General features: G+C 45.8%; 1 protein-coding gene across 1 annotated transcript in view; it reads right to left on the reverse strand.

Moving 5' to 3' along the window:
* PREX1 (phosphatidylinositol-3,4,5-trisphosphate dependent Rac exchange factor 1) overlaps nt 1-23,296 on the reverse strand; it is a 369,932-nt gene that overhangs the window by 232,247 nt on the left and 114,389 nt on the right. The window contains exon 3 of the mRNA XM_068263360.1: nt 11,581-11,703. Coding sequence (XP_068119461.1) covers nt 11,581-11,703 — 123 coding nt within the window. The remainder of the gene's footprint in view (nt 1-11,580; nt 11,704-23,296) is intronic.

Here is a 23,296-nt window from a genome sequence, read left to right on the forward strand (position 1 = left end):
GGGATCAGGTTCCGACCCCTGCCTGACGACATGCCTCATAGGATAGGAGTGAACAATAGGCTTTACAATACTATAGGCTGCAATTAGGTTTTAAAACAAATTTGTAGATTATAAATTGTGATTTGTTGTACAGTATAAAGCAAAAATACATGCTAAGAAATGCTGCAGAGGCTGTCATGTCAACAGCTGATGCAGGGTTATTGAGGGTTATTGTCACTTCAGCGGAAGCACGCTGTAAATGAGACGAGAGATTCCCCGCGGCAGATCTATAAATAGGCCAAACTGATGGATCAATGAGAAAAAAAAAAAACAGAACAATCTGAAGAGGCTTCTTAAAGGGATGTACACCGATCTCCTGCAACACTAAAAGCACACACAGTTGTTCTTTCTTAAAGGATACCCGAGCTGAACACACATTTAAAGGCTATAGTAACAGGTCTGCAACAGTGCAGAGGCCTTGCGCTCCTCCCATTCACAACCGTGATGCTCCATTGCAATGTAAAAGCCCCTGTTAGTGGCGGTGACTTACCTTTATCCCGGAGGTACTCCGCTACACATGTGCAGTATATCCAACCCACCCCTTGGTGATGTGGTCTGGATGAGACCACGCGCGTTGGGAACTCAGGAGCTAGGGAAGCGCAGACACAAGAGGGGCGGAGTGGACATACGACGCATGCGCAGCCAAGTACATCAGGGTTAAAGATTGGGGACTCAGCCAAGTCACGGCTGCTAATGAGGCCTTTTGCAGGGGAATGGAGAATCACAGGAGTGATTGGGGAAAGTGGTAAGCCTCTGCACAGGGCTGTGGAGTTGGTGCAAAAATCATCCGACTCCAACTCCTCAGTTTATGAAACCACCGACTCCAGGTACCCAAAATTGCTCCAACTCCTCGACTCCGACTCCACAGCCCTGCTGATGAGACACATCTTTGTAGCCTCCATCTAAACATACCCGTTTGTCTACTCTAGAGTATCCTTTAGGGCCCTTTCACACTAGAGGGCTTTTTCTGCGTTTTAACGCCACGGCCGAAGTTGGCGTTTTCCAAGGTAAAATGAAAGTCCATAGACTTTCATTTTACCTTTCACACTTAACGCTGCGTTTTGGAGCATTGCGTTCTGAAGCTCCCAGGAGCTTTTTTAGGGCTGACCGCGGCATTTCTCATTACAATTGATACTAATGTATTGGCGTTAAAACGCCTTAACCACTTCACAACTGAGGGGTTTTACCCCTTCAGCATCCGAGCAATTTTCTCCTTTCAGCGCTCCTTACATTCATTCGCCTGTAACTTTATCATTACTTATCATAATAAAATGAACTATATATGTTTTTTTCACCACCAATTAGGCTTTCTTTAGGTGGGACACTATGCCAAGAATTATTTTATTCTAAATGTGTTTTAATGGGAAAATAGGAAAACATTTGGAAAAAAAACATTTTTCAGTTTTCCGCCATTATAGTTTTTAAATAATACATGCTACTATAATTAAAATCCATGTAACTTATATGCCCATTTGTCCCAGTTATTACACCGTTTAAATTATGTCCCTACCACAATGTTTGGCGCCAATATTTTATTTGCAAATAAAGGTGTATTTTTTTCAGTTTTGCGTCTATCCCTAATTACAAGCCCATAATTTATTAAGTAACAGTGTTATACCCTCTTGATATAAATATTTAAAGATTTCAGTCCCTAAGGTAACTATTTAAGTTTTTTTTTTAGGGCCGGTTCACACGGACGCTTGGCGGCGTCTACCGTCAAGCGTTCGGGACCCATCGGCTAAACTCTATCATTCAAGTGAATAGGAGCGTTTAGCATTGCGCAGTTACCGTCGATTGCATAAACGCGGCATTCTGATCCCGATTTAACGCATCGTTTCGGCCGTCCCTAGAAGCCGCATGCAACATCCAGGGATGGCTAGCCGGCGCGGCTTCATGCCCCCCTGCGGGGGCGAGAAACGCCGATCGCGACGATCTCTGTACCGCCGCCACCGAACGGGACGTCACAGGACGACGCGACTTCCTGGCCGCCCCAACGCCGCCTGCCGTCCGTGTGAACCGGCCCTTATTGTAATTTTTTTTAATTTATTTTAATATTACAAAAAAAAAATATTGGTAACAATTGGGGAGTGTGGGAGTTAATGAGTTAAAATTAATAGTGAAAATAATGTATGTGTATGTGAAAAATGTTTTTGGGTGTAGTATTACTTTTTGGCCACAAGATGGCCACATTTTTTTTTAGGCGTCCTACAAGCGTCGGAAGAACGCTTGCAGGAAGGGAGGCTGGGAAACTGAGTTTTTTCACAATGGTCGCGCTGCTTCTCATAGAAGCATGCCGATCATTGCGGGGGCAGAGATCAACGAACGGGAATGGATTTTCCCGTTCATTGATCTCCGGGCGAGCGGGCGGCGGCGTGCACGATCGCGGGAGTGCGAGCACGTGCGAGCGGGAGCGCAAAGAGCGGCGGCAGCGGCGGGGGGTGCGTATATCTACGCTCCGGGCGAGGAACTGAAGTCCAAAGGAGCGTAGATATACTGTACCCGGTCGGCAAAGTGGTTAACAACGCCTTGAAAACGCCTGCAGCCAAGACGCAGCGTTTTAGCTTTTTACCGCTGCCTGTAGTGTGAAAGAGCCCTAAAGAAAGCACACTGGTGTGCCCCAGGACATCACATTCTTAAAGGACCACTATAACAAAATCTTGTAAAATACATGCAAACACATACAAATGGGAAGTATGTCTCTTCCAGAGAAAATGAGCCATAAATTACTTTTCAACCATGTTGCTGTCACTTACAGTAGGTAGTAAAAATCTGATAGAACAGACAGGTTTTGTACTAGTCCATCTCCTCATAGGGAATTTTTAGCATTTTGTTTATTTTTTTACAAAAGCAATCCCTGGAAGAGATCTATACAAATATGCCAGCTGATTCCCCCCCCCCCCCCCTCCAGACCTTCCCCCTACCTTCCTTTTTGCTCACTATTTTGGCAGCTGGACTGAGCAACTGCCATTCAGTAAGTGCTTTTAAAATGATCAAAACCCTAAGAATCCCCCATGAGGAGATGGCCTAGCCCAAAACCTGTCAGGTCTGTCTGATTTCTGTAATCTATAGCTTATTTTACTCTGGGAGAAATGTACTGTATTTTACATTTTTACACTTTTCGCGATAGTGGTCATTCAAGTCCTAGATCAGCACAATCACTGCACATTGGACAATATTCAGGCAAAGCAAAAAAAAAAAAAAAGCTATTTTCTATGTGGGAAAATGGGCTAAAATGTGATTTGGTAATGCTGATACGAACTCTACTTTTTCTACTAATTCATAAGAAGTGTAATTTTCGAGACAGGTGCACTTTAGAACAGACTATAATGACATGACATCATCGATGCAGACTAATAAACATGACATCATCAAGACACTGCGTGCCTCCAACCTCTTATGAGTCACAGATTTCTGCTGCTGTGAGAAACACACTGATGATCTATAATCATGGCAATGGACTAGATTTAGCCTGCATGTCACAATGGCTGCTTCCTAGAAATCTGCAACCAGGATGATCAATGTCACCCCCAACCTATTACTCCATAAAGAGCAATCACATCTGACTATATCTGACTATGCCAATCCCCTCCACCTGGAGCCGGCTCTATATCTATGAAAAGAGAGATGTCCAGACCTGCAGAACTACAAGCTCCAGCATGACACGATTTCCCACAAAATGATAATGGCTTGTGTTCAATTTCAAAACTTTTGTGGTAGTGTTCTGTGGACTGATGAAACAAAATTAGAACTGTTTGGGCCCATGGATCATCGCTATGTTTGGAGAAGGAAGAACAAGGCATATGAAGAAAAGAACACCTTGCCTACTGTGAAGCATGGGGGGGGGGGGGGGGGGGGCTGTCAATCATGCTTTGGGGCTGTTTTGCTTCTGCAGGTACAGGGAAGCTTCAGCGTGTGTAAGGTACCATGAATTCTCTTCAGTACCAGGAGATATTGGATGAAAATGTGATGCAGTCTATCACAAACCGGAGGCTTGGAAGACGTTGGACCTTTCAACAGGACAATGATCCCAAGCATACCTCCAAGTCCACTAGAGACCGGTTGCAGATTAAAGGCTGGAACATTTTGGAGTGGCCATCACAGTCACCAGACTTAAATCCAATTGAGAACCTCTGGTGGGACTTAAAGAAAACAGCAGTTGCAGCGCGCAAGCCTAAGAATGTGACTAAACTGGAGGCTTTTGCCCATGAAGAATGGGCTAAGATACCCGTAGATCACTGCAAGACACTTGTGTCAAGCTATGCTTCACGTTTAAACGCTGTTATAACTGGATAAGGATGTTGTACTAAATACTAAGAATGAATGTCACTTGGGGGTTGAATAAAACTGATAATGATGTGAGCACAGAAATGACATTTGTGGTTATTTCATTATAAATGCTATGTTATATTTGTCTGACTTACAAGTGCCTCTTTGATTTAATTGTAAACAAGATGACTGAAATGATTAAAATCAATTTCAAACTGGCCAAAACACTCAATTTCAGTGGGGGTTGAATAATTTTGAACACAACTGTAGATCGGTGACTTCCGGCGCACCGCATGCTGTATGAAAGCACCCATAGGCTTTCGTTAAAATCACCCACCACACCGAACCAGTGTTAGGACCTTTTTCCACTACCCTGCGATTTGCAATTTGATTTCGATCGCAAAACGCAAGGTACATTAAACTAATGGAAACGGCAGCAGCAATTTCCATTAGTGCAATCAGATTTCGGTCCAAGCGCAACCGTTGTCCTGCCACGTTTTGGATGTGATTGAGCTCTACTATACTGAGCAATCGCATAGTGGAAATTGAAACGCGATCGCGATTACCACAAATTCTGTGCGAATATGTGAAACTTTTGCAAAATTCCACAGGTTCCTCGGGTTCCTTAAATTACTGATATTTTACAATTCACTACCCGGCACTCATTGTCGCTTAAACCCTTCCCGGCTAGTGCTTAAACAATCCCCCCCAATGCCTAACCCTAACCCCCCTGTAAGTGTCTAAACTAAATTCCCCTAACCCAATCACTGCCGCAGCCTCTCCCTCCCTCAATGCCTAAATTGAACCTCCTAAGCACGGCGCTCATACGACCGCTAGTTGTAGCCAATTGTCTATTATCAGCTAGACAAGACAAATAACATTTATATTGCGCTTTTCTCCTTGTGGACTCAAAGCGCCAGAGCTGCAGCCACTAGGACGCTCTCTATTGGCAGCAGCAGTGTAAGGGAGACTTGCCTAAGGTCTCCTACTGAATAGGTGCTGGCTTACTGAACAGGCAGAGCCGAGATTCGAACCCTGGTCTCCTGTGTCAGAGGCAGAGCCCTTAACCATTACACCATCCAGCCACCACCACCAGCTACAGCCATTGATTCCCATGTAGTAGCCAGGTACCTAACCCATCGCTTGGGCATCTGATTACCGATATTTAATGCAGTTGTCTATTGGACTCCCATTGAAACCCCAGAGAACAGGAGGAGCTGGGTGACCGGGGAGGCAGCAGAACTGCAATAAAGAATGAGGAGCGCAGGCTTTTGCTTATATTATAGTAGGGGTGTGTGAATCACAACAGTAGCTGGCCAACACTCAAAATAACTTAGCAGGTATAACTGTTCCCATATGTATATTGTGTGTATTTGTTTGGCTGGAACTCTGCTGTAACTGGGAGAGTATCATGTCCTATACGTGCATCATAGACTCTGCATTATGCCAGGCAGGGGGTGGGTAAATGTGCAGCACTTGCTGGCGGGGTGTTGCAGGCCTGCGATCAGAGCGTACACCTTCTGTAGATGATCAGGGTCAGGGCTGTGCTGTGCTTTGGAAGTACGCAGTTTGGCGAGCCCTCAGCCCAGTCACCTGACATTAATAACGCAGCACGTGTTTGGCAGCCTGCTCCGTGCAATCTCAGCCAGCTAAGAGAGAACATCTGGAAACAGCTGTGCTGAACAACAACAACTCCGCCCCAGGTGAGGAGATCTCCTCTACAGCACCACGGTGACTGTCCTGTGCCGCTGCTCGCTATCACTGGCACAGGCCAAGTGTTATGTAATGCTGCATACGCATTTGTGTAATGTGAAAGGAGCGTCTTCTAGAGTGGACATTTTTCAGTGAATTGAAATATCAAGAAGAAGTAAATGCACATGGTGCGTGCAAAAATGCAGCAATCATTATGTTCAGGAAATATAAAACAGAAAAATGTAAAGGTGTAAACAAAGCTCACAGACTAAAGGTTTACATCCACGGCAAGATGTGCCCGACCGTACCATGCGAATGTTCAATATTCACAACATCGTGTAGCATTAACGAAAAATAGTAAAACGGTGTTTAATCACTTCCCCTCGCTACCCCCGACACCCCCCACCACGATACCACCGCCGCTCGCTAGACGGAAGAGCAATGAATAGGAACACAGCTCCCATTCACTGATCTAAGTCCCCGTGTGACTGACCACAGCCAGCAGTGAGGTGACAACCGTCATTCACAAGAACCGATACTTACACATCTACGCATTACTTCCTGTTTACGTAGCAATACTACGCATAGGGAAGTTATGCATTAGGACATCTTGTGGCCAAACAGTAAAATTACAGCTACAAAATTAAAAGAAATCTTCTTACATTTAAAATTAACCCCTTACCTCCCACACTCTTCAACAGTTACCCCCCAAAAAATAATAGGTACTTTAGGGAATGAACTTTATTAATTTCAATGTCAAGAAGGTATATTACTGTTACTTTTTAAATTATGGGCTTGTCATTAGTGATTGATGCGAAACTGAAAAAAAGTACCTTTATTTCCAAATAAAATGTTGGTGCCACACATTGTACTAGGGAAACATTTTAAATGTTGCAGTAACAGGGACAAATGGGAAAATAAAATGTGTGGGTTGTAATTAAGGTAGCATGTATTATTTTAAATCTATAATGGCCGAAAACTGAAAAATGATTTTTTTTCATTTCTTTTTACTTATTTTTCCTGTTGAAACACGATTAGAATAAAACAATTCTTAGCAAAAAGTCCCTCCCAAAGAAAGCTTGAAAAAAACAAGATATAGATTGTTTCCTTGCGATAAGTAGTAATAAAGTTATAGGCAAATGAATGGAAGGAGCACGGACAGGTGAAAATTGCTCTGGTTTATTAACCTCCTGAGCATTACGCCGCTCAGGAGGTTTTGTTACTTTTTGCCCGATTTTTAAATAAAAGTATTAAAGGGACTCCGAGCAGTGCAGAAACTATGGAAAGATACATATCATTTTAAAGCTCTCTTTCTCATCTTTCCAATGATATATAAACCGCCACCCTACGCCTTTTAATTTTCGCTATTTTCGCGATTTAAATTGCCGCGGCCGCGATTTCAATCGCGAAAATAGAGAAAACTAAAAGGCGTAGGCCGACGATTTAGGTGTCACCAGAAAGAGAAGAAAGAGAGCTTTAAAATGATATCCATCTTTCCATAGTTACATTGTATTACACAGGGCGACTTTTTCTGCTGAATGGAGCTGCTGACACTGGGGAAAGTGTCGTCCTGTGTAATACAAGTAACTATGGAAAGATGGATATCATTTTAAAGCTCTCTTTCTCCGCTTTCTGGCGACACCTAAATCGCCGCCCTACGTTTTTTAGTCGCGATTAAAATCGCGGCCGCGGCAATTTCAATCGCGAAAATAGCGAAAACTAAAAGGCGTAAGGCGGCGGTTTATATATCATTGGAAAGAGGAGAAAGAGAGCTTTAACATGATATGCATCTTTCCATAGTTTCTGCACTGCTCGGAGTCCCTTTAAATGGCTATAAACCCTCTAGCTAGCACTGGGCTAGCTAGAAGAAGGCTCCGGCACCCTCCGCTCCCCCGTTTATACATTACCCAGCCTGGATCTAGCGATCAGCGCAGCCTCCCCGGACAGCTCCGGTCTTCACTATGGGGAGGATCGCAGATGATGTCATGATATCGCCGAAGTCATGTGCAAACCCGATCCTCCCCATAGAGAGAGCGGAGCTGTGCCAGGAGGATGCGCAATCCCTGGATCCAGGGGGGGTAATGTATAAACGGGGGATCGGCGGGGATCCAGGGGTGCCGGACACTCTTACTAGCTAGCCTAGTGCTTGCTAGAGGATTTACAGCCATTTGGCACATTTATTTATGGGGGACTCCTGGGGTCACAGAGCGGTATGCCCGACACAGTGTCGGGCATACCGCTAAGGAGGTTAAGGGGAAAAACCCTTGGAGGTGAAGTGGTTAAAGGCTGCCGATGAACCGCGATGATTGTTCATTTTGAAAGACCATAATGAAGGATCAAATCACGTTTTAAATTATTTTTTGCATCCTGCCGTTTGCTTTTTGCTTTTCCCAGATGTTGACTGATGCATTGGGGAACTATTGGGGATTCTATCTATTGTACTATAGGTCGGCAGTGTGTATGGGGCGAACAGAAGAGGGGTGATGCGGAAGGACGGACACAGCGACAAGGGACAGGTAATGCATAAATGCACACATTAATTACATATTAGGGCAACAGCGCCAGGGGTTTCGTCACTTGTCCTGATATCGCATCTTACAGCATGTCCGACTGATATATGCAACCAATTTTGGCCCGAAATTGGTTGCACTGTCGGCCGGGCAGCAGCGATTTTCATCTTATTCCGATTATAATCATCAAATCGGATGCTTGATCTGCCACCAAGCCGCCTGATGTATGGCCACCTCTAGGGGGACAAAGGGCATGTTTCTATGTATGTTGTAAAACCACTGAAAATAAATATTATTTGGAGAGTTGCTCCCACGTGATTGGTTGAGTCCGCATTGGATCTGTATACATTACATCTTTAGGGGGAAGCAAATTAACTCATCTGTATGTTTCTGGGATATGGAAGGACACCAGAGTGCCTGGAGGAAACCCACACAGACAAGGCGAAAACATAAAAACTCCATGGAAAAAGGGCCTACCTGTGCCATAGCAGCTTATAGTCAATTAAGAAATATCTCCGGCATCACATTAGTCTCCTGTAACTTTACAATTATATCTGATATATTCAGGCCTTTTTATTATAACACAAGTATCATCTAACATTCAAGTTTTCAAGTTTGGTGTTATTTATATAAACATTTTTTGCAATCAATATTTACAATAGATCACTGACCTTTAAAGGCAGAAAGGCATGTTTTTTTTGTTTGTTTGTTTTTTATACTTAGTATTAAAGGAGTACTGTAACCCCATCAGCGGGGGCCAAGGCCGCGCAGGCGCAGTGTGGTTTGTGACCGTAAAGTCGCAAAAAACAGAAGTGAGCCACGGCCGGGTAGCAGAGCATCGTTTTGTACTGGCGCGGGCACAGAACGTCTGCGGGATCGGCAGTAGCCGCAGGTAAGTTAAACTTTTTTTCTTTTTGGGGTTACAGTACTCCTTTAAATAAATTATCACAATTTTATATTGTTCTTCTTTAATATTTGGTTTAAAGGGCAACTGAAGTGAGAGAGATGTGGAGGCTGCCATATTTATTTCCTTTTACACAATACCAGTTGCCTGGCTGTCCTGCTGATCCTTTGCCTCTAATACTTTTAGCCGTAGACCCTGAACAAGCATAAAGCAGATTGGGTGTTCTGACATAATTGAGATTATCTGATAAGATTAGCTGCATGCTTGCTTCTGGAGTGATTCAGACACTATTGTAGTCAAATAGTTCAGCAGGACACCGGGCAACTGGTATTGTTCAAAGGATACCCGAAGTGATATGTGACATGATGAGATAGATATGTGTATGTACAGTGCCTAGTACACACATAACTATGCTGTGTTTCTTTCTCTGCCTGAAAGAGTTAAATATCAGGTATGTAAGCGGCTGACTCAGTCCTGACTCAGACAGGAAGTGACTACAGTGAGACCCTCACTGATAAGAATTCCCCTTTTTATCTCTGTCTTGCTCTCAAAGCCATTTTCTGCTAGGAAAGGGTTTTATAGTTGGAATTTCTCATCAGTGAGGGTCCCACTGTAGTCACTTCCTGTCTGAGTCAGGACTGAGTCAGCCACTTGCATACCTGATATTTAACTCTTTCAGGCAGAGAAAGAAAAAAAAGAACACAGCATAGTTATTTGTGTGCTAGGCACTATACATACACGTCTATCTCATCATGTCACATGTCACTTCGGGTATCCTTTAAAAGGAGGTAAATATGGCATCACCATATCACTCACTTCGGTTCTCCTGTAAGCTCAAGCCTTTGCTCTAGCCTTGGGCGTTACCCGGACACAGCGCGAGGGACAGGGCAAAGCGTACTCATACAGCAAACACAACAGACATAATTCTGACGTGTTCCCATTCCATGAGACAAAGTATTTTTATTGAAACTTATGCATTGTTTAGAAAGATTTAGCTCTCATATCTCTCACCGAGACAATGATAATTCTCCCAGTGGGGACACCAACTACAATAAAAGCCAGAAACATGTTCTAACTCTTTCAAACTCTATTTATATTCAAACGTCTTGTAACAATATTTGTGCTGCTTGGAACTCTGTTGTACATTTGTTAGTTGTATCTATGTTCCCCTTGTCGTCTTATTGTGCTTTGTAAAGCGCTGCGGAATATGTTGGCGCTATATAAATAAAAAATAATAATAATAATAATAATAATAAATAATAATAATAAAACGTTTTGGCTGTGGTTGGACTTCACAGAGGAGCTGTAGTCAAAATAGCACAATGAATACAACTGCTTGTTTTTTTTACAATATTCATTTATAAATGATTTAGTCAGTGTTTGCCGATTGTAAAATCTTTCCTCTCCCAGATTTACTTTTTGAAACTTATCACAGGTGGCGACAGATTGCACACAAAGGAAATCCCGCTACACCAGTGGGTAAGGTGAAAAATTGAAAAATCTTTATTCCAAATCCAGCATCTCAGCATACAGGTAAAAAGGCTCACGCGTATCGGAGCAAGAATGGCTCCTTAAACAGGTGGCGACAGCTTTAGTCCTGCCAGGTGATCTATGCGGAATGTTTGTTTACTGAGAGTAGGTATCCTAAATAACTGACTGCATTCTACGATATGTTGTTACAGTCCCTTTTTAAATAGTCACAAAATTATTCGCTGACAAATGTATTTCTTTGCTTGGCGTCTGATGACAGCAGCAGTGCCTTCCTAACAAGGGCCTATTTCCACTACTACCAAACTTGGCACAAATCTGCAGTGTTACCCCGCAGACGAGGGAGGCGGGGAAACGTCTATCCCTAACATGGGCTTGCCATCTATATCGCACTGGGGTGCAAATCTGGGCGGCATGCTGCATATTTCTGCATCTCATGGCTTAGCGATTCCTGCTGCATGTGCACAGCAGGACGGGAGCTGCGGCTGCATTGGAAATGGATACGGCTCGTTGTAGAAACCGAAAGGTATTGAGAAATACACAGATTTATCACCATTGATGGTTCTTCCCCTGCGTGGAGTGAGTAGGACTGGCAGAGCAGGTTACACAGTGTTAAGGGAAATGGCTCGGCCATAATACAGGAAGTGGTGGCAGATAATGGACAAAACATCGGCTACTTACAAACTTCAAGAAAACGTTCCCCAGCTCATGGTGGGACTGGGGCTCTGGATGTAGAGCGCCCTCCAGTGACTCCACAAACTCCCGATGCACCTGCAGGATGTCCTCAATGTTGGAGAAAATAATCTAGAAAGAAGAAAAAGAGACCAGAAATCAGGTAAGAAAACACTATAATTTTCACTTCCTTGGATCAGAAAAACGCATGAGGCAGAAAGGTATGTTATAAATAACAAATCTCTCTCTCTCCAATCATCGAGTGCAGTGATTGGCCCAATAATGGAGCTATGGTCCCGCCTGTAAGGCCATCGGCTCCAGTAGAAACACCAATCTCTGTACTTCTTCCCCATGGGCTGAAGCTCAGGGACACAGCAGCATGGAGCACAGGTTACATGGGGCACAGGAATTTAGGGGATAATTGAGGACATGGGTACAGAGGGGTACACCAGGAGGATACTAAAGGTACAAGGAGGACACAAGAGGTGGATCCAGCAGAGGAAGCGGTAGCACTGTAAGGAAGGCAGGAGGACACACAGCACAGGAACTTGTGTGTTCATAGAAATATAAGACATCTGCAAACAACAGGTATAGGGAGCACAGAGATAGTGAAAAACTAATGCACATTAATCAAATATATACAGCAGCAATAAAATGTACAAACAATACATATACCCTGCTCATAAAAACCACTGGAGCTATTTTGGGGGCTGGATTAAATGTCCTGAATGGAGTGCACTCCTAGTAACAGACAATTTATGCATTTGCAAATTTTCTTCAGGCCCAAATTAGAAATAGCAACCTTGTAAAGAACAAACTTCAGGAAGCAGTCAGCTGTATAGCCGTATTGTCAACCCCGTGTGCATATGATTATGGCATCAGTGTGCACGCCTCTGTGATACATATCACTAACGCCCTCATTACTGTGACTGTGTCAAACCTCAACCTCCATAAGGGCTGGTTCAGACGGACGTTTGGCGGCGTCGCGTTCGTTGGCGTCGCGGCGGCAAAGCGTTCGGGCTTTCAGCAGCGTTCGCATTGCGTTCGGATGCGGTCGCGTTTTTTCTTCCCCTAGGGGAACATTACCCGTCGCGGTTAACCGCCCCTGGAAGCAACATGTAGCTTCCAGGGGCTCCTTGAACGCCAGTGAAAATCGGGACCCGAACGCCGCGTTCGTGTAAACGCGCATGAAAGCTTGGTACAAACGCTCCCATTCACTTGAATGGGAGCGTTTAACGCCAAGCCCCGAACGCTGGCAGTAAACGCTGCACAAACGTCCGTCTGAACCAGCCCTAACAAGCCGCTATTACCCCTATAGCAGTGATGGCTGACCTTGGCACTCCAGCTGTGGTGGAACTACAAGTCCCATGAGGCATTGTAATACTCTGACAGCTCTAAGCATAACTCAGGGAGGTAGAGGCATGATGGGATTTATAGTTTTGTCACAGCTGGAGTGCCAAGGTTAGCCATCACTGCCCTATAGCAAGGTGGAACTCACGTGTCCATATGACTGGTAACTTGTAGTCATCTGTGGCGAGGGACAGATGTGGTGCCTCCCCACATGTCCAGCTTTCACAAATATAAGTCATCCCTGAAAATAAGTCCTAGCACATTTGGAGCAAAAATGTATAAGACAAGGCCTTATTTTTGGGAAAACACGAAGATTTGTAAACACTATTTCGATGCACACAAAAAAAACACAATCCTTTTGCTAGGCTTCTGAATGCCCCAGGAACATGAAATCTGAGCACACACTACCACTTTACATTGAAATGTCTGGGTTAAGAGGTTAAAATTGCCATGGCATTGTTGCAGAGAAATGCTGTAGTCCCCTTTCTGTTAAAAGTGTTTTTTTTTTCAGTTTTCATAGATGGTTTCTTTCACAAACTATTCATGATAAGTACCTCATTGTCCTCAGAGGAGTGTCCCTTCTCATTGAGGTGCAGGAAGGCCGCAGAGTTCTGACCTGACAGTGAATCTCCCATCTATGTTGGGCTGCGCAGTTTCCCAAGAGTTACATGGTCAACCCCATGTGCAAATCTTTGCATTCTTTAGCACAAACCAAGTTGAATTGCTTTAGTGTCTGGTGGGAATGGTTTAACCACTTCAGGACCACAGACTTACCCCAAATCATTACAAATCAGTGCTGTGCAGCTTTGACAGCTTGCTGCACAGCCATACATCTTAGCACACAAATGAGTCTCACCTCCTTTTCTTGTCATTAACAAGACATTCTTTTGGAGGTCTCTGATCGCAGCTGCAACCGTGTTTCTTTTTTTTTTTTTTTTAATTGGGGGAAAAAAAAAAGGGCATTTTCCCAGCCACCTGTCATGCGCGTGGCGGGTGAGGCTCCCCGGCACTTCACCGCTAATCCCGGCGGGGCCCGGCTTGCCTTCCATCCGACGATCCCCTCCGCTGAGCCCACGTGGCCTGGCCTGCAGACTTGGTGGAAACCAGCCACCAGGACCCGTGTTCCCCAGGACCAGCCTCCCTTCCTGGACACACCACCTTCAGCAACTACAGATCCTGCAAGGGGCTGCCCTGAGCCACCCATGGTGAGTCCCTCAGCCGCTCAAACCACTGTCGTCTCTGCCCTCTGCCTCACACCTACTGCCAATCACACTGTACTGGGCTGTGCTGCCTACTTTGCTTCTCCGCCTAAGTGTGCCCCCTTACCACCTACGGATGCCATATACTGTGCTGTGCTGCCTGCCCTTATCATCTGGGCCCACCACCACTTTGCCCTACCTGCCTTATACCATCACCAGGGCCCTGCCTGCCTTATACCATCACCCGGGCCCACCACCCATTTGTGCCCTGTACTGCACCCTGCCTGCCTCATACCATCACCCGGGCCCAGCACCCATTTGTGCCCTCATACTATCATCCGAGCCCACCACCCCTTGTGCCCCGTACTGTGCCCGGTCTGCGTCATACCATCTCCAAGGGCCCACCACCCACTTGTGCCCTGTACTTCGCTGGGCCGCCTGCCGCTGCACACCATTACCCGGGCCTATCACTCACTGGTGCCATATACTGGTGAGGTGCCGCTTGTTGCCTCATACTATTACCTGGGCCTTACACCTTCCACTGAGGCACCTGTACCATGGGCACGGACCGGACACAAAACACTGCCACCCTATCTAGAGAGGCCCTCCTCAAATGGGAACCCCTGGTCACCCCCAAGACTTCATGGGGCTCCTCCCTGTGGGATGCTGTAACCACCCACGCCAAATACCTCGGCTCCAAGTGTGCTCTGAACAAACGCCGCCACAGAGGTAGAAGGGCGGGGGCCCAGGTCCGACTCAAAAGGAAAGGTCTACGCACTCCCGTCCCGGCCATCCTATTAACAAACGTCTGCTCACTCCCAAATAAACTAGACGAGCTGCTCCTCCTGCTAGGTGACAAACCCCATATCGGCAATAACACCCCTGTCCTCTGTTTTACGGAGACCTGGCTGAGTGACAGCACCCCTGACAACTCCCTACATGTACCAGGCTACAACCTCCTTAGAGCAGACCGTGATGCGTCCCTCTCTGGGAAAACGAGAGGGGGAGGCATCTGCTTTTACATCAACACCTCCTGGTGCTCCAACATCACCACTCTCAACAAAACCTGCACCCCTGATGTCGAGTTTCTGGCCATAAACTGCAGGCCCCAGTACTCCCCCAGGGAGTTCTCTTCCCTTGTCCTCGTCGGAGTCTACATCCCTCCTGACGCATGCTCCAAGACGGCCTTGCAGACCCTCAGTGACTGTATCTCGCGGTGGGAAACTGCCTCCCCGGAGGCCCTGTTCATCATCCTGGGCGACTTTAACAAGGCGAACCTTCGACAGGAGTTGCCCCGCTACAAGCAGCACATAACCTGCCCTACCAGGAACTGTAACACCCTGGACCACTGTTACACGGTCCATAAGAATGCTTACAAGGCCTCTCTAGGTGCCCCCCTGGGGAACTCCGATCATAATACAATCCACCTGATCCCCACATACAGGAGGCTCCTGGAAACTTCTAAGCCCACCATCAAAACCATCAAAAAATGGACAGCTGAAGCAAAACTGGCGCTCCAGGCCTGTTTTGATACCACCGACTGGTCGACCCTTGAGGCTCCCTCCCTTGATGAATGGGCCGAAAACGTCACCTCCTACATCAGCTTCTGCGAGGATATGTGCATACCATCCAAGACCTTCAGGGTTTTCCCCAACAACAAGCCCTGGTTCAACGACAAGCTTCGCCGACTTCGGAAACGCAAGGAGGAAGCGCATAGGTCTGGCTCAACTGAAGAGTACAAGGAGGCCAGGTACACCCTGAAAAGAGAGCTGCGATCAGCAAAGAGGGCCTACTCGGAGAAGCTGGGGCTCTGCCTCCAGTCTAACAACACAAGGGAAGTATGGAAGGGCCTGAGGGCAGCCACGAACTTCAAACCCGTTACTCAGCCGGTGACCCCAAGCCTTCAACTGGCGGAGGAGCTCAATGAGTTCTACTGCAGGTTCGAGCGACAACCTGACCAGCGCACAGATCAAACAGCCATGGCCAAGGCGACCCCCCCCTCGGGGGAATCCGGCACCCTGGCACCTGCTGCCGTCCATGAAGCTGAGGTACTCCGGCTACTCCGCAAGCTAAATCCCAGGAAGTCTTCTGGCCCGGACGGGGTGTCGTCGATCTGCTTGAGAACTTGTGCTGTTCAGCTAGCCCCTGTGCTCTCCTCCTTATTCATCCAGTCACTATCGGAGGGCACAGTCCCGTCCTGTTTTAAGCGATCCATAATCGTACCAGTCCCCAAAAAACCAGGCAGCACCGAGCACAACAACTTCCGCCCGGTGGCCCTGACCTCTAACATCATGAAGCTCCTCGAGCGGCTGGTCCTTGCCCACCTGAAGAAGTTCACTGACGCCCACCTGGACCCACTCCAATTTGCATATAGGGCAAACAGATCCGTGGAGGACGCCATAAATGCTTGCATGGCATACGTCTCGGAGCACCTAGACAACCCTGCCTCCTACGCTAGGATCCTGTTCCTGGATTTTAGCTCAGCGTTCAACACGATCTGCCCAGATATCCTGCTCTCTAATCTGACGCAGCTTGGAGTAGACCCCACCCTTCGGGCATGGATCAAACACTTCCTGACAAACAGAACGCAACAGGTGAGGCTGGGAAACTGCTACTCCAGCGTCAGAACCACCAATACAGGGGCTCCACAAGGCTGCGTCCTGTCACCTCTACTGTTCTCCCTCTATACAAACAATTGTATCTCATCCGCTGACTCTGTGAAGGTCATCAAATTTGCGGATGACACCACCATAATTGGCCTAATTGGCAGCAACGGAGAGCAGGAGTACCGCGGCGAAGTCGAGAGCATCTGCAACTGGTGCGGAGACAACAACCTTGTACTCAACACAGCTAAGACAGTTGAATTAGTCATTGACTTCAGGAGAAACCCTCCTCCCCTCACACCCGTCCTCATCGGGGAAAACGAAGTCTCTAGGGTGTCATCTGTACGGTTTCTCGGCACGACCCTCACAAACAACCTGAAATGGGGGCAAAACACCATCAGAATTCAGAAGAAATCTCAGCAGAGGCTATTCTTCCTGCGCCAACTGAAGCGATTCGGCATGCCCCGGAAACTGCTAACCAGCTTCTATACTGCAACCATAGAATCCATCCTCTGCTCCTCAGTCATCGTCTGGTACGCGGGTGCAACGGCCAGCGACAAACACAATCTGCAGAGGGTCATATCTGACGCAGAGAAGATCATTGGGTCTCCTCTTCCACCTCTCGATCTCCTCCACTACGCTAGGATGATGAAGAGAGCCACCATGATCTCCTGGGACCCCTCCCACCCAGGCAGTCGCTACTTCAAAATCCTCCCGCGGGGCCGCCGCTACAGAACCTTAACATTCAAAACCACCAGGCGGGAGAACTCCTTCTACCCCCAAGCGGTTCGGCTGCTTAACGCCAACCTTCCCCGTCGGGGCCTGCCCACTAGCATGCCCTAGTGCCAGCACTCGCCGTCTGCCGGCCCGGGTTCCCAATGCGCCTGGGACTGTTATACGAGAAGGACAGATCTATACCTCTACTGAAGTCTTGCTACCTGTATAAATTGGTACTTGTATGTGTTTTTGTGTCTGTCCTCATACTATGTCTATGCCATGTGTACCACAAGCAACTCCGAGTATGGCCCTGCCGTACTTGGCAAAATAAAGTGATTCTGATTCTGACCTGAACAGGGTAAATATAAAGAAGCTCTCAGCACCACTCTGCATAGCTACATTAGGCAGCTAAACAGCATATGCCGGCAGAAGACGCTCAGGCATGCTTTATCTATCTTGAGATAATGCATGCAGGTCTGCTATCAGGTTTGAAGGAAATAAACATGTCAGCCTCCATATCCATCAGGATCCCTTTAAGGTGAGGGAATGGGGAGGGTGATAGAAGGGAACATTGTCGCAAGACTGCCTCTTCCAATCAGAAAATTTGACTTGAGGCGAAAGTCAGATTTTTCAAGGAGTGATTTGATGACAGGGACCCGAGGGAATGAGGAGAGGAACGGACAGTGCACAGAGGTATGTGGATCAAGCATGAACTTTCCTCTGTGCTTACTTTAGGCAGCTTTGCCTTGGGTAAGAAATAATGTAAATGAATTCTTTCAAAAACAATATTGTTTGTTATGGCAGAAAACCTAAAATATTCAGTAGCTGGAAGAGACTTGGTGGCAGCAGGGAACACAGTGCAAACATTAGCTGTCCACACAGTTTACTTGGGAACAAATGGCAGAGCAGAGATCCAACCATCATCATCTGAAAAATTCCTTGACCAAAATAAATAAACAAACAAACCCCAAACAACAGACAGAAGCAGAGCGTGACCCCATATAATGGAGGAAGAGTATTTCCTGTCTCTGATAAATATAGCAGCAAGCAAAGCTTTTTGTACAAGAAAAAAAAACAAAAAACTTTAAATACGGAAAACAAAAAAACAGTGACTCCTGTTAATCTGTTTTAAGAGCCCTGCAAGACAAACACTGCTTTATCTATTCAGCGATTTAGACATTAGTTACACCTAAATGATCAACTGCATGCCGAGGAGTTTGGCCAGCTTTCGGCGCTCCAGTCAACTTCATTAGGCTCGGTTCACACGGACGCTTGCACGTTGTTTACCGCCGGCCATGACGCTCGTCATAAAGCGCTACCCATTAAAGTAAATAGGCAGTGCCGGTACCGTCGTTTCCCTTTACACAAAAATCACAATTTTTCCTGTTGTTTAAGCCGACCAGGTCGCTTACCACCGCACCTCCCTGCAGGGGTAAAAAAAACACAGACCGCCGCCATAAGCTGCCAAATATTTTCCCACACACTTGCAGAAAAGCATTTGGACGAGACCCCGGGTGGCTGGTGCAGACGCCTGAATGTATTTATCTCTTGGGCCTAGTTCCACTGGGTGCCGCGTCCATTTCTGAAACAGACGCAGCATCCATGCTGCTGGGAAGCTGCAGCTGAAATGCTATAGCCCTGCTATAGCCTAGTGCAGCCAAACCAGTGTGTGGCAGTAAGAAGTTACAGAGGTTGGACAAAATAATGGAAACACCTAACATTTTGGCATCAAAATCTTTAAACATGTTTTATGCAATCAAAACTTGACATATGTGAATTTTTTTCTGTTTATTATTTTTGTTATTTGATATGTTTAATTAAAATAATTGTTTTTTACATATTTAAACAAAAGTTGGTTATAATTTAGAAAAATGGCAGAAAGAGAAGGAAAAACGTCCTCAGCAAAGCAAAGTTGTGGCCGAAAGTCGAAGTTGTCTGAGAGAGACCGTCGGACTCTAAATCGAATTGTTAGAAAAGCTCGCAAGACCAGGGCTCCTAAAATCACTGCAGAACTGAATGAACACCTACAGAATCCAGTTTCCACAAAAACTGTTCGTCGGGAGCTGCACAAATCTGGATTCCACGGAAGAACTGCAATTAGAATACCTCTGCTCTCAAAGACAAATGTTTCAAAGCATTTCGAGTGCTGTAGAAACCACCAGAATTGGTCCCTCGAGCAGTGGAAAAATGTGATTTTCTCTGACAAATCATCGTTCACCTTATTTCCGAGCTCCGGCCGAGTGCACATTTGGAGACGGCCGAAAGAACCATTTCATCCAGACTGCCTTCTCCTAACCGTAAAACATGGCGGGGGTTCTGTGATGATCTGGGGTGCTATTTCTTGGAAATCCGCAGGGCCAATGATTTCCCTTTAGGGAAGAATTAACAGCCCAGACTATTTAGGAATTTTGGGCGACAAAGTTCATCCTATGGTTCAAAAATTGTTTCCGTAGGGGAATGCCATCTTTCAAGATGATAATGACCCAATCCATACAGCTAGAATTGTTAAAGAATGGCACGAGGAACATTCTAATGAAGTTGAGCATCTCATCTGGCCACCACAATCCCCAGACCTCAACATTATTGAGCATTTATGGTCGTTATTAGAGATTCAAGTAAGAAGTCGATTTCCGCCGCCATCATCTCTAAAAGAACTGGAGGGTGTTTTAACTGAAGAATAGACTAAAATTCCTTTGGAAACAATTCACAATTTGTATGAATTAATACCTCGGAGTATTGAGGCTGTAATTAACGCAAAAGGTGGGCCTACAATACACCATATTAAAACATTTTTTGTTGATTTTCAAGGTGTTTACATTATTTTGTGCAACCCCTGTATATTTACCTGTTCAAGAGGCCTCTTATCTTCCTCCACCCGCAGCTTCTGGCAGGTCTTCTGGGTCCCGATCACATGATATGGTGTAATCAGAAACCAGGAGACCGTGTCAGCGTTACAGCGCCACCTGGTGGTGGAAGACGGGTGATGGAAGAGACTCGTCCATCACCGGGTGGCGCTGTAACACTGACATGGCCTCCTGGATCCTCATTACTTCATATCATGTGATCGAAACTGAGAGAAGACTTGTCTGGAGTACGTTGCAGCCATGGTGGAAGAAGAAGCAGCCGATCCAGCCGTTCTTACAGGTATGTATTAGAGCTCCCTGCCACCACTTTACCCTGCAGCCACATACCCTGCCAGGCTGGGGAAGGCACACTTCCCCAGCGGCAGGAAAAATAAGGCCCTGCAGCCAAATAAAGTTTTACTACTAAAGGGTAAACAATGCACATTGTCTGGCTGCCTTGCTGATCCACTGCCTCTAATGCTGGGAACACATGATGCAATTCCCCGTCCGATCGGTGGGTAATCTGACGTGAAGTTGTGTATATGCCCAAACTCCTACTGATTGATTAAACGGATCAATTTATCTGATTGTGTTAAAACTTTGCAAAATCAATCATCGATTAGCAATGTTGCTCTTCGGGGACTTAAACCATTTGGGCGATATCACTGGGCCAGCTGCACAGACACGAGTCAGCTAAGTAGCTGAAGACGCGCTGTGTTGCTATGTCTGGAGACAACCGATAAGCACGTGAGTAACGTCACGCGGCGGGGGGGGGGGGGGGGGATTGGGCGCTGTGGAAAATAGGATCGGCGGTCGCGAGTGTGAGTTGATCCGCTGGGAGGATAGCTTGAGGGTTGGGGGCCGCTGTACACACCCATATCGGCTGAGGCAGTAGTTAATGGCCATCTCAGCCAACTTTAGTCAAGTAAGTGTACGAGCCTTAAAGAGAAACCGTAACCAAGGATTGAACTTGATCCCAATCAGTAGCTGATACCCCCATTCCCATGAGAAATCTATTCCTTTTCACAAACGGATCATCAGGGAGCGCTGTATGGCTGATATTGTGGTGAAACCTCTCCCACAGTGTGATGTCAGGACCATGGTTCTGACATCACACTGTGGGAGCCTTGTTGCATTGTGGGAAATAACAGCGGTTTACAGCTGTTTCCAACCAAAAAAAAAAGCAAACAGCATCTCCTTCCACTGACATCATCTACCAGCAGTAAAAATGTCACCATGTGATAAATGTCAGAATGTTAATCAGGGAGAGGAAAGATTTTACAATGGGCAAACACTGACTAAATCTTTTATACATAATTATGGTAAAAATGAAGCACTTTTTATATTACATTATTTTCACTGGAGTTCCTCTTTAAAAGCAGAATGTAATACTGTACGTTACATACTTTTAGTCATGGCCTCAATTCACTAAGATCATGCTGGAGATAATAAGGCAAGAGAAAACTTACCAGGGCTGTGGAGTCGGTCCAAAAATCCACCGACTCCGACTCCTCAGTTTAGGATTCCACCGACTCCCACTCCGACTCCGACTCCACGACTCCGACTCCTCTAATTTGCATATTACAATTTTGTTGATTAAAAGTATGTAACATGAAATTTGTCTCTTAACTGCCAATGCTTAGGAATTTTACAAGACAACTGAAGTGAGAAGGATATGGAGACTACTATATTTATTCCCTTTAGACTAAAACTAGTCCTTGGTAAGAGTACTTGTAAAAGGTACAAACCGGAACAAAGAACATCTATCAGGCCCTAGGCAATGTAAGTGTGGGTACATGTAAGAATGATGTGCAGGTACTCTGCAGGGGAATGAGGAGATTGTAAACAGACAACACCTCTGCGTTCAATGTGCACAGCATTCTCAGTGGATTCCCTGCAGCTCTGTGGGGAGTGCATATGTAGAGTATAGTACTACTGTGTAACAAAGTAAACCTGAGACAGATGAAATTAAAGTTTTATACATACCTGGGGCTTCCTCCAGCCGCCTTCAGGATAATCAGTCCCTCGTTGTCCTCCTCCACCACCTGGATCTTCTGCTATGAGTCCAGGTACTTGAGCCAGTCAGGCGTAGTGCGCATGCACACACTCCGCCGCCAGGAGCATACTACACCTGTGCAGCACTATTGCGCAGGTGCAGAATGTTCCTGGCTGTGGGAGCGGCATGCGCCGGACAGCGCTGACTGGCTGAATTACCAGGACTCATAGCAGAAGATCCTGGTGGTGGAGGACAGCGAGGGACTGATTAGCCTGAAGGGGGCTGGAGGAAGCCCCAGGTATGTATAAAACTTTACTTTTCATCCGTCTCAGTTACCCTTTAATTTGTAGTCACCAAACCAAATTTTAATAACATATCACATTATTTGATTTCATCAGCAAAGGGAGTGCATAAATTTGCATAAATCAGAATCGACGCAGAATTATTTCCATCTCATTGACCATCTCTATTAGTGACACAGCTACACATCAGGCTTTATTCTTACAGCATAGATGTTATTTAGTATATATAAGAGATTCCTGTGTACACATCATATATACAGTCACAATCAGATATGTATATCTGACCTTAAAAATACGGGGACTGCTTTATTGAAGCAAGCAGCACAAGTAACTAATTTTGATTGGTTTATTTCATTTTTGTGAACTAAGCACAGCTATTACTGTATATATACTGTATATATACATTATTTTTAATGACTATTATCTGAGAAATACAACATTTTATCATATTTTCTATTTTAATTACAGTTACAAATTCATTAGGAGTCGGAGTCGGAGTCAGTGCATTTTTTCCCGACTCCGACTCCAGGCACCCAAAATTGCCCGACTCCACGACTCAGACTCCACAGCCCTGAAACTTACCTCCACACATTAAGAGAGTTATCTTATCTCTTCATTCCTTATGTTACCTCTTCTGCAGTCAATTTACCTCCTCTGTAGTTAATTAACCTCCTCTATAGTTAAGTTACCTCCTCTGTAGTTATTTTCACACGCA

The sequence above is a fragment of the Hyperolius riggenbachi genome, chromosome 12, assembly GCF_040937935.1.
Source record: "Hyperolius riggenbachi isolate aHypRig1 chromosome 12, aHypRig1.pri, whole genome shotgun sequence".
Taxonomy (NCBI): Eukaryota; Metazoa; Chordata; class Amphibia; order Anura; family Hyperoliidae; genus Hyperolius; species Hyperolius riggenbachi.